General features: G+C 43.8%; 1 protein-coding gene across 1 annotated transcript in view; it reads left to right on the top strand.

The window, feature by feature from the left end:
- Window positions 1-11,628, top strand: part of EEPD1 (endonuclease/exonuclease/phosphatase family domain containing 1) — a 152,617-nt gene extending 140,989 nt beyond the window's left edge. Inside the window, exons 5-7 of the mRNA XM_044294820.1 lie at window positions 410-536; window positions 6,757-6,951; window positions 10,969-11,628. Of these exons, the coding sequence (XP_044150755.1) occupies window positions 410-536; window positions 6,757-6,951; window positions 10,969-11,168 (522 nt within the window). The 3' untranslated portion in view covers window positions 11,169-11,628. The remainder of the gene's footprint in view (window positions 1-409; window positions 537-6,756; window positions 6,952-10,968) is intronic.
- The last annotated feature ends 1,312 nt before the right edge of the window (window positions 11,629-12,940 follow it).

Genomic DNA, 12,940 nt, shown 5'->3' with positions numbered 1-12,940 from the left:
GTGGGTGATCCCTCGTTCCCATAATTCTTTGCTCCATGTCCTAACATGTGCAGCAGCCATGTTAGGAAAAAAAATGTGATTCGTTACCACGAAGCGTGAGGAAATTCGGATTCGGTGCAAATCAAATTTTTCTGGAAATTCGGATAGAATTCCACTTTGTCAACTTTGATTCGCTCATCTCTAATAATCACCACCAAAATAATCTAGTGAAGTACCACCAGCCTCAAAAAAAATCACTGACACATGCATTTTTTTTTTCATGGACACAGGAAAAAAGTCTATTTTTATGGACTCTCCAGAAATTTCTGGACGGTTGGGAACCCTGCCCTCCAATATTCACTATTTGTCATTGATCTAACACTTTTACTGCTGATATCAGGCGTCAGTTGTTTTGTTCTTGGTCTCTTAGGTTGGAACGAGTGATGTCACCCTGGTGAACATTCATCAGCGCCCTCCCCCACATGAAGGTGGAAAGCAGCACAGTGACAGCCACAAATCATCTACCTTTGGACACACACTGCAGGAGACCCTGAAAGGTATGCAATATAGCAGAGACCTGGCTACCTGGACATGATCTGGCCTGTTCCTGAGAGTCATTCCTGGAATGCTTCTGGGCAGCCTGAACGTTAATATGCAATTTCTAGACCTTAACGTGAATGCCCATTGCCACTGGTGGCTGATCTGTATGTGACTCTAAGGGTCCATTCACACGTCCATAGAATGGGTCCAGATCCGTTCCGCAAAAGTTATTTTTCAATGGGGCTGGAAAAGATGCGGACTGCACACATTGTGCTGCCGCATCCACATTTCCGGTCCGCGGCCCCAAACTTCCATTCCACAGCTCCGGGAAAAAAATAGAGCATGTCCTATTCTTCTCCGCAGCTGCGGACAAGAATAGGAATCCTCTATTGGGGTACTGGCCCGGTGTTTTGCGGATGCGCAAAACACTGGGAACGTGTGAATGGACCCTAATGGCTCATGCACACAAATGTATTTTCTTTCCGTGTCCATTCCATTTTTTGGGGCGGACCGTATGCGGAACCATTCATTTCAATGGGTCTGTAAAAAAAAAAAAACGGAAGGTATTCCGTGTGCATTCCATTTCCATATGTCCGTATTTCAGTTACGCAAAAAAATAGGACATGTCCTATTATTGTCCGTAATGCAGACAAGGATAGTACTGTTTTATTAGGGGCTCCGTTTTTTACGGACCGCAAAATACATATGGTCGTGTGCATGAGCCCTAATTCTGGTAAGTATGAAGATAGACCCCTTATGGTGACAAAAGACCCCAGTATATGTGTGGTGTAATCGGGCAAAAATTGATTTGTATTAGGCCTCATGCACACGACCGTTGTGTGCATCCGTGGCCGTTGTGCCGTTTTCCGTTTTTTTTCACGGACCCATTGACTTTCAATGGGTCCGTGGAAAAATCGGAAAATGCACCGTTTGGCAGCCGCATCCGTGAGCCGTGTTTCCTGGCCGTGAAAAAAATATGACCTGTCCTATTTTTTTCACGGCCAACGGTTCACGGGCCCATTCAAGTCAATGGGTCCGTGAAAGAACACGGATGCACACAAGATTGGCATCCGTGTCCGTGATCCGTGGCCGTAGGTTTTAGTTTCATACAGACGGATCCGAAGATCCGTCTGCATAAAAGCTTTTTCTGATCTAAGTTTTCACTTCGTGAAAACTCATTTCCGACAGTATATTCTAACACAGAAGCGTTCCCATGGTGATGGGGACGCTTCTAGTTAGAATACACTGCAAACTTTGTACAAGACTGCCCCCTGCTGCCTGGCAGCACCCGATCTCTTACAGGGGGATATGATAGTACAATTAACCCCATCATATCCCCCTGTAAGAGATCAGGGCTGCCAGGCAGCAGGGGGCAGACCCCCCCCCCCCCCTCCCCAGTTTGAATATCATTGTGGGCCCCCCCCCCCCCCCTCCCCTGTTGTTAACTCGTTGGTGGCCAGTGTGCGCACCCCCCTCCCTCCCTCCCTCTATTCTTTTAATACATTGGGGCCAGTGTGCGCGCCCCCCCCCAACCCCCCCCCTCCCTCCCTCTATTGTTTTAATACATTGGGGCCAGTGTGCGCGCGCCCCCCCAACCCCCCCTCCCTCCCTCCCTCTATTGTTTTAATACATTGGGGCCAGTGTGCGCACCCCCCCAACCCCCCCCCCCCCCTCCCTCCCTCTATTGTAATCATCATCGGTGGCAGCGGAGTAGAAGATTTTCATACTTACCTGCTTCTTGCTGCTGCGATGTCTGCGTCCGGCCGGGAGCTCCTCCTACTGGTAAGTGACAGGTCTGTGCGGCGCATTGCTGTCACTTACCAGTAGGAGGAGCTCCCGGCCGGACGCAGACATCGCAGCAGCCAGCAGCCAGGTAAGTATGAAAATCTTCTACTCCGCTGCCACCGATGATGATTACAATGGGGGGAGGGAGGGGGGGTTGGGGGGGTGCGCACACTGGCCCCAATGTATTAAAACAATAGAGAGAGGGAGGGAGGGGGGGGTTGGGGGGGCGCGCGCACACTGGCCCCAATGTATTAAAACAATAGAGGGAGGGAGGGGGGGGGGGGGTTGGGGGGGCGCGCGCACACTGGCCCCAATGTATTAAAATAATAGAGGGGGGGTTGGGGGGCGCGCGCACACTGGCCCCAATGTATTAAAACAATAGAGGGAGGGAGGGAGGGGGTGCGCACACTGGCCACCAACGAGTTAACAACAGGGGAGGGGGGGCCCACTGGCCACCAATGAGTTAAAAACAGGGGGGGGGGGGTCTGCCCCCTGCTGCCTGGCAGCACCTGCCAGGCAGCAGGGGGCAGTCATGTACACAGTTTTTTTGTATATTCTAACCTGAAGCGTCTCCATCACCATGGGAACGCCTCTGTGTTAGAATATACTGTCGGAAATGAGTTTCACGATGTAGCTCATATCCGACAGTATATTCTAACATAGAGGCGTTCCCATGGTGATGGGGACGCTACAAGTTAAAATATACCATCGGATTGGAGAAAACTCCAATCCGATGGTATAACAGAACTCCAGACTTTACATTGAAAGTCAATGGGGACGGATCCGTTTGAAATGGCACCATATTGTGTCAACATCAAACGGATCCGTCCCCATTGACTTGCATTGTAATTCAGGACGGATCCGTTTGGCTCCGCACGGCCAGGCGGACACCAAAATGACTTTTTTTTCATGTCCGTGGATCCTCCAAAAATCAAGGAAGACCCACGGACGGAAAAACGGTCACGGATCACGGACCCACGGACCCCGTTTTTGCGGGCCGTGAAAAAAAACTGTCGTGTGCATGAGGCCTTAAAGAAAGCATAAAGTGGAGGAATTTTTGTAGATTTAATTTTTTTTTTTTTAACTTCCATCAGTTACTTAGTCAGACACAGGATAGCATGAGGTTCTGTTGATTATATAGACTATATAGTAAAGATTTTTAAGGCCTCTTTCACATAAGTGTTATGGATTCTCTCATGGTCTGTTCAGGAAAAAACTGATGGTTCAGTTTTGTCCACGCAATTGTTTTCGTCCATGCAATTCGTTTTTAACTGAAGCCCCATTCACTTCTGTGGAACCAGAGCTGCGTGAAAAACGAAGAATGTAGAACATGCTGTGATTTTTCCTGAACACAGAAACTAAGCTTATTTACACAGAACCATTAAAACGAATGGGTCAGGATTCAGTCCGGATGTTATGCGTTTGCTTCACGCATTACACCCTGTTGGAAAACTCGCTTGTGTGAAAGAGGAGTTTTCAGAACGGGTGCAATGCGTAAGGTGAACACATAGCACCCGCACTGAATCCTGAGCCATTCATTTTTTTCACGCATTTCTGCATTGCATGAGAATCGCAGCATGTTCTATATTCTGCGTTTTCCATGCAAAAACACTGAACGCAATTGCATACAAAACTGACTGAACTTGCGAATTTCGCTGAACACATCCTGACACAATCATATCGTTCGTGTGAAAGAGGCCTAAGGGTAGATTTATAACAGACTACTTGGACATAACAAATAGCTCCCTGCACAAATCTGCTTCAATTCAGCTGAAAAGTAGGGGAAAGATATAAGAGGGTGTATGTAGGGAGTAAGAACACTGCTGTCTGTCAGCTGCTGGGAAGACGCAGTACATTTACAAACCAGGACTGGGTCCAAAACACAGAAGAGGCACAAATCTTCCCATTAGGCTACATGCACATGACCGTGCTGTTTTTTGCTATCCGCAAAAAATGGACGCCGCCCGTTTGCCTTCCGCAATTTACAGAACGGGCGGCCCATTGTAGAGATGACTATTCTTGTCCACAAAACGGACAAGAATAGGACAGGTTATTTATTTTTTTTGCGGGTCCACGCAACGGAGCAGTGGATGCGGACAGCACACGGAGTGCTGTCCGCATCTTTTGTGGCCCCATTGAAGTGAATGGGTCCGCACCCTAGACGCAAAAACGGCGGCTCGGATGCGGACCAAAATGACGGTCGTGTGCATGAGGCCTTATACTGTTTCTGACTGGTTTTGGCTTACAAAAGCTGATGCAATATACTGACCCAATACTGGACTTAGGTTGAGTTCACCTCACCGTTTAGCTTTCCATTCTTCTGATCTGTCATAAAACCAGAAAAAAATAGATAAATTAAACACATCCATTATTTTGAGCTTCAGTTCTGATTATTTAGCGTCAGTCTGTGTCACTTCCGGCAGAGATCAGCTATTTTTGATGATAGAAAAGTTCCTACATGCAGGACTTTTTTTTCCCGTTAAAAATATCTGATCTCTGATGGAAATGACACAAACTGATCAGAACTGATGCTCAAAAAAAGACGGATCCGTTTTTTTAGTGTAAACTGATGCTAACTGAGCTCAACTGATGCTCAAAATAAAGGATCCGTTTTTGCTTGAATTTTTCTGTTCTTCTGACGGATCAGAAGAACGGAAAGCCAAATGGTGATGTGAACTCAGAATAAGGGCTCATGTAACATGGCCGTTGTTGATTTTGCGGTCCGCAAATTGTGGATACCGGTCACGCGTTTTGCATTTTGTGGAACGGAACGGAACGCCCTGCCCTGCCCTGTATTGAACTGTCCTATCATTGTCCGTAAATTTTTTATTTTTTTTTGCGGGGCAGCGGAATGGACATACAGATGCAGAGAGCACACGGGTGTGCATTCTTCATCTTTTGTGGCCCCATTGAAGTGAATGGGTCCGCATCTGACCCGCAAAAAATGCGAACCCAAAATACATTAGTGTGCAGGAGCCATAAGATTACTGACCTACCTGCAAATTGCACCTTAGTTTACCATAGTCACCACATATTTTTTTAATTAGAATAGTTCTGCGCTGAGCGATGGGTGTCCTGGTTCAATTATATAACAAACATCATACGCCATTAGGAAGAGGAAAAAAGTCGGTCATATTGGGAGCCGTCCATTGATGACTAGATCAGTTAATGTATAATGCAGTTAATAGAACAGAAGGTCACTTATTGACTTTTTCCTAGGTTTCTTGACCTGACTGTTCCATGTAAGGTGACATGCTGGCAGCGCCAATCACATAGCTCTGCATAATGCAGTCACACATTGCCAGGAACTAGTGAGTTTATTAACCTCTCAGTTGACCAGCACTAAAGTGACCTTCTTCTCTTCTTATATTATGCAACTGGTTTTGTGTCATTCAACTGATTGTATATTTAACCACTTCCAGACTGAGCCATTTACCTCCCCTTCCTAACCAGGCACATTTTCCACATTTTTAGTACACTTTTAGTGCATTTTTAGTAACATTTTATTTTAGTAGTTTTTCTTTCATTTTAATAAAAAGGAAACGTAATGAGGAAAAAGACTGTTTTTCACATTTTAATTTATTTTTGTTAATAGCACAATTATTTCCGCTTCCATTATGGACATGGATGTCTGAGGGTGGAGCTAGAAGGTGTGGTGTGTGTGGTGGTGTTTTTTTAATAATTTTTTCATTGAATTTTTTTATTTAGTCTTTAATTTTTATTTATTGTATTTTTTGTATTTGTAAACTTTGGGTACCTTAACTTTAGATCTGTCTAAAAAGTGGTGTAAATTGTTGAAGTTTGGCACAACTAGGGTTTCCACACTTTTTTTTTCCTGACTTGCTTAAAAAGGGGACGGGGCTTATTGAAAACGGGACTTTGTGGAAAGGAGATGTACCCTAAGAGGCGCCAAAGTTGCTTCACAGTTTTGGCTTAAAATTCTATCTCAAGGTACGCCAACCTATAGTTGGTAAAGAGTCAGAGAAAACAGTCTATTCCTGTGCCACATTTATTATCCAGTCTGAGCCGCTGTGTTAAATCTGGTGCAGGTCCGGACAGCCTAAGTTTACGCTGTTTATAGGATTAGTAGAACTGGGCCAATGTTTTCTAAGTTATTTTGGTTTGTAAGAAGACCATCAAATTCATGCGTTTTTTGGAGTGATATTTTTTTAGTCACTCAGTGTTTTACTTCTCTATGCAGAGAGTGTTTGTAGTGTTTGTGGGTGTTTTATAATTTCCTATTGATCAACATGTAACATATGGCCGCTGAGTTTTTTGGGCCAAAAAAAAGGTGGCCGAAAACATTTTTGAAATGTAGTGTAAAACCACCCTGATGGTAATAACACTGATACAAGCAATGTGTGCATTGTTTTATATGACTTAAGGTGTACCTTATACTGTTTACATCATATCCAGGGCAGTATTCCCTAATATTTCTTTTATTTGTTTCAGGGGAAAAAGATGTGATCATTTTAGGGGGATTCAGCCAACCGCCGGATAGCAATAACTTTGATACTCTGAGAAAAGAAAAGTTCCAGAACTTGCTCCCAGCTAATACATTTACAAATATAAGCACAAAAAGTCCTCAAGGCAACAAGTCCTTAGACAACATCTGGATCAGCAAGAGCCTGAAGAAGGTGTTCACAGGTCAGTTCCAGCAGTCTGGGAAGTTCCTTCGTCTGCCAGTAAACTTCCAAATGTCACCAGCCTGAGAGTTGGCCACCATATCCCAACTAATCCCAGCAGTGCCATATATAGCGCTCTCCTTTTCATTTATTCATTCATTCATATTTCCCCTATTAATTTTATAGTCATTATTCGTTCGTTCCATTCTTCTGCTTAATTAAAGGGGTTGTGATTAGAAAAACATGTCTGCTTTCTTCCAAAATCAGCAGAACGCCTGTCCATGGGGTTTGTCTGAAATTGTAGAATTGTAATCAGTGGGGCAAAGCTGCAATACCACACACAACCTGTCGACAGGAAGGAAGCAGCCATGTTTTTTCTAATCCTGGACAACCCCTTTAACATTTTTTATTTGATCTAACATCCAAGGTGGCTGTTAGCATGTATTGATTCACACATGGAGAAGATCATGTATGTGCTTAGCTGCAGACATGATGAAAAAGTGTATAAAGTAGTTTGTCTAGACCAGTGATAGGCAAACTGCGGCTCTCCAGCTGTTGTAAAACTACAAATCCCATCATGCCCTGCTGTAGGCTGATAGCTGTAGGCATACTGGGAGTTGTAGTTTTACAACAGCTGGAGAGCCGCAGTTTGCCCATCCCTGGTCTAGACCAAGGATCAGCAACTTCTGGAACTCCAGCTGTTATGAAACTACAACTCCCAGCATATAGACTTGCTTGGCTCTTCTCGCACCTCCCATAGAAGTGAATGGAGCATGCTGTTGTGGTTTCTGGAGTGCAAGAGGTTACTGACCCCGAACGCTAGAGATGTACATGACTGTAGATGGTAATCATTAAAAGGACTTTCTGATTATCAACATGTATTATCCACAGCATAGGTAATAAATGTATGATAGCTGGGGGTCCATTGGAAACCCACCATATAAGAATGGGGGTCCCTGAATCCCCTCTCAGTCCCATAGAAGTGAATGAAGCAGTTGCCATGCACGCACAACACTGATCCATTCACTTATATAGGACTGACAGAGATGTACTCAGCAGTACCATAGACGCAAATGAAGTGGTGGTCATGCTTATGCACTACCGCTCCATTCTTGAGATCGCCAGCATCCCAGTCGTCGAGCCTCCTGCAATCATAGATTTATTACCTATCCTGTGGATAGGTGATACATGTTGTTATGGTAACACCCTTTTAACTGGTTGCTCTCTTGTCCATGGACATCACCAATATTCTAAGCAATGGCAGCAGTATTGAGGCCTGTAGTTTCACATCACCAGTGCACAGGCCACTTAGAGGGGAATTTATTAAGCCCTCCAGAATTCTGGTGTCATAAAGTAGCTTTGGGACATTTTGATCACAATAACTCCAGTTTTGACAAGTCGAGCTTATTTAAGCTACATTTATCAACGACGACCTTTTAAATAGTTTTAAAAATTGTCGCAATCCTACTCCATTAAAGGGGGAGGGGTGTAGAAAGTGGAGTAACATCTCAAGATAGAAGAGTTAGACATAAAGATGTACGAAATTTATCAAATAACGTGCAACATTTGATCAATTTGACACAAATGACAGCAACGCAGACTTAAAGGGGTTCTTCAGTTTTTTTAAACTGATGATCTATCCTCTGGATAAATTAGCAGCATTTCATCGGCGGGGATCCGACACCCGGGAACCCCCGCCGATCAGCTGTTTGAGAAGGCAGCGGCGCTGGCAGTAGTGCTGCGGCCTTCTCGCTGTTTACTGCTGGCCCAGTGACGTCACGACTAGTATTGCTGGCCTGGGTGGGGCTAAGCTCCATTCAAGTGAACGGAGCTTAGCCTCACCCAGGCCATTGATACTAGTCGTGACGTTACTGGGCCTGCAGTAAACAGAGAGAAGGCCACGGCACTACTGCCAGCGCCGCTGCCTTCTCAAACAGCTGATCGGCGGGGGTTCTGGGTGTCGGACCCCTGCCGATCAGATGCTGATGATCTATCCAGAGGATAGATCATCAGTTTAAACAAACTGCAAAACCCCTTTAAGAAAGACCGACTCATGAGAATTTCCCTCATGATAAATCTACCCCTTTTTGTTAGCACGAAGTTGGACATCGTCAGAGTGGACAGGGAGAAACTCACTGATAAGGGGAAAGGTGAAACCCAGAAAAAAAAATTGGTTTAGAATCATGGAGAATACATGTCGGGAGATCTGGCAAGTCCTCTTATAGAGAAGTCGGAATCGGCTCATTGATTTTCAAAGTTTGGGTGGCATTGGAACATTTGCAAGCAAATCATCCAGCTCAACTCAGTGGAGCTTTACTGGAGCACAGAACAACCCTAAGCGAGGGCAACACATCCAGGTGCAAAAGTATGATCCAGCACCTGTAGAAGATCCAAATAAAATCCAGAGTTTATATGGTACAGTTGAAAAATACATCAAGCAACACCAAGAAGCAGAAGGCACTTATGCATTTTGGAATTATAACTAAGATTAAAGAATAAACATCTAACACGCATAAATGTATTCTTCTACAGTGCCAATGCTGGATGTATTTTTAACGGTTCACTGAGTTTTCAAAAATATTTGATATTTCATGGAAACAAATCAAAAGTTTTGATTGGTGGGAGTCTGAGTGCTGAGACCCTCACTGATCACTAGAACGAGGAGAGAAAAGTACTCATATATCGCATTCTCTCTCTTCACTGCAGAGGACAGAATCAAGAGGGGCCCATAGACTTCTATTGGGCCCAACTAACTACTGCAGTGAGGAGCGAGAGCATAATATATGAGCAGCACTTCTCTCTCCTCGTTCTAGGGATTGGTGGGGGACTCGGCACTCAGACCTGCACTGACCAAAACTTTTGATATGTCTTAATGACAACTGAGTGACCCTTTAAACTGTACCCTATAAAGTCTGAATTTTGTTTGGATCTTCTACAAGTGCAACATTACATTTTTTGCATTGGAACATTTCTGCCAACAACAAATGTACCCAGGCCGAGAATCCGCCAGATAATCTGGAGTGTAAAGGGGCTGCCGATTACACGATTAACAAGCAAAACGCTCATTCATCGGTTAATAGATCATTTGTCCAGACACAAGAATCGTCATTTCCTGGCAGCAGATCGTGCTGTGTAAACATCATCTGCTGCCGGCAAACAACTAGTCGGTATGGGGACGAGCGATGACATTAGTGATCGCTCCTCCCCATACTGTGGAGGAGATTGCTGACTTGCCAACAATCCCCGTATGTAATAAATCTCAGCGGACGTTCTCTTCTTATATGTTTATTTTTATTCCAACAACTCAAAGGATATAGTATAAGGACGCGTTGCGGCTCATATTGCCTTCATCGGCTCAATGTATAATACATTCTACACACTTTTATAACGGAACTGATTAGACACATGGAATGACGTCAGACGCCAGGGAGCCACTTAAACACATATCATTCATATTGCAACATGTATACAAACAATAATTAACACGTGTTAATTATTGTTTGTATACATGTTGCAATTTGAATGATATGTGTTTAAGCGCCACCCATGGCTTCTGACGTCATTCCATGTGTCTAATCAGTTCTGTTATAAAAGTGTGTAAGAATGTATTATATATTGAGCCGATGAAGGCAATATGAGCCGCAATGCGTCCTTATACTATATCCTTTGAGTTGTTGGAATAAAAATAAACATATAAGAAGAGAGCGTCCGCTGAGATTTATTACATACTGTCTGGAAGCATTTTCCTCCTCGAGGTTTATGTCGAGTGCCGACTGCTTTCTACTCTGTTCCCAACAATCACCTGCTGTATCATCCCATCTAAAGGGACCTTTGCTCTAATATTACTGAATTGGTATTAATTCACCAAAATATGTTCTCTTCAATCTTTGAAATGTGAATCTATACTTTAATTCTTATTCTGTGATAGTAGCTGTGTGGTAAAATCCTGTGCTGCTTCTCCTATAGCAATAAAATTGATAAAATGACAAATATGCCAACCAAGAAAGCCTACTGATGACCCATCCTTTATTGTCTGCAGGTTATTCTCTAGTGGTGAGGGAAGGACTGACAAATCCGTGGATTCCGGATAACTGGTCATGGGGAGGAGTGGCATCGGAGCACTGCCCTGTACTGACAGAGTTTTACCTGGAGAAAGACTGCAATAAGAAGGAGTTATCATCTAAAGCCAATGGTGTCACTGTGGAACGTAATGAAGCCAATTCGAAGCATGAAAGATAGAAAGTGAATGAGAATATTTACCGGTGTACTGACTGTACTGTGAACCAGAACTGAACTCGCATAGCTCAAGTAATGACGTTTGGCTCCACATATTTCATCACCAGTGATGTCAACAATCGGATATTGTAGAATGCTGCTTCCTCTAACTACCTGCTTCTGCTTACCTGTGTGCCATGCACAGACAATGAATGGAAAACTTCAGAGAAACTTGTATCTTGAGAAGTGGCGCAATAACCAAGACTGTATCAGAAGACCTTTAACACTGTCAGTGATTCTTCTCAGTTATATTAATAAGATTACCTGGTGATTGCATGCTATTTTTTTTTTTTACATGTATTAAGACCGTTTTCAACTTTTTAACTATGCACTTTTAACCCCTTTACAGCTACTTAGCCAGATGGCTAAATAATGTGATGAAAGAGCGCTTCAAATAAAATACATTCGGAATATGTTTATTTAACATGGTGTTATTGTACTTCTTATAGTCTATCTTTGCACAGGATGAAATGATCTATTTTTCCATGTAGTCTAATTAAAGGGAGTCTGTTGCCTCCCCTAGCCCTAAGTGCAGTAGTACATAAATAGTACTGCTGGCCTTGGCTCCAGATCACTAATTAATATGTCAACATGCTGAAATAAATTGACAGGACTCCTGGGCATGCGCTCATAATGGCGAGCTCAGGAGTCCTCTCAATGTATTTCGGCAGAAGTTTTCAGTGGTACAGTGAGGGAATGGGGAGAATATCGACATATATTAAAAGGGTTTTCTGGGATTTTACTATTGATAACCTAGCCTCAGGATAGGTCATCAGTATCTGATTGCTGGGTGTCTGACACCGGGGACTCCTGACAATCAGCTGTTTGAGAAGGTATCGGGGCTCCTGTGAGCATCGCGGCCTTCTCTGAGATTACCAAGCACAGCACTGTACATTGTATAGCGACTGTGCTTGGTATCGCGCTCAGCCCCATTCACTTGTATGGGGCTGAACGTGATACCAAGCACAGCTGCTACACAATGTATGGCGCTGTGCTTGGTAATCAGAGAAAAGGCTGTGGTGCTAACAGGAGTGCTGGTGCCTTCTCAAACAGCTGATTGGCGGGGTCCTGGGTGTCGGACCCCCACCAATCAGATACTGATGACCTATCTCGAGAATAGATCATCAGTAGTAAAATCCTGGAAAACCCCTTTAACTAGTGATCCAGAGTTAGTGCCAGCAGTGCTATTCGTTTAGTACTGCACTTAATAATGCTTGAGGTAGGTGACAGACTTCATGTAAACAGCTCCAGATACTGTAGATATGGGCTATTTAATAATTGGTAATAATTTACGGAATAAAGTGTCATTATTGCCCTATGGAATTGTCATTTATTAAAAGCATCTTCATTTCAGTATGAAATTTGATGTAGAACACTGCCTAATCTGTGCCCCAACCCTCCCTCCCCATGCCGTCACAGCCTACCCTGCCCTAGGAGTAGAGCCTACTGTCAGCAGTTTACAGGTGATGTAACCAAGATGCTGATCTCTCCCCCCAACAACAAACTTTGCCATTATTTTTAGCAGTTGTGTGTGGGCGTGCAGACACAAAGTCTTATTTATGGTAACTCGTACAGACACAATGTGAAAGCCATCCATCATGACTAACCTACACTACCAGAAAATGAAAACATAACACCTATAATGAGGTACATAAGATAAAAAGCATATTTTAAAATATGGCAATGCTGAAGGGTGTTACATGTACTGATCAAAATTTCAAGACCCTTACTTTGCA

This window comes from Bufo gargarizans, chromosome 5, assembly GCF_014858855.1.
Source record: "Bufo gargarizans isolate SCDJY-AF-19 chromosome 5, ASM1485885v1, whole genome shotgun sequence".
Taxonomy (NCBI): domain Eukaryota; kingdom Metazoa; phylum Chordata; class Amphibia; order Anura; family Bufonidae; genus Bufo; species Bufo gargarizans.
Note: the sequence above shows the minus strand (reverse complement) of the source record. Positions and strands in the feature narration are given on the sequence as shown.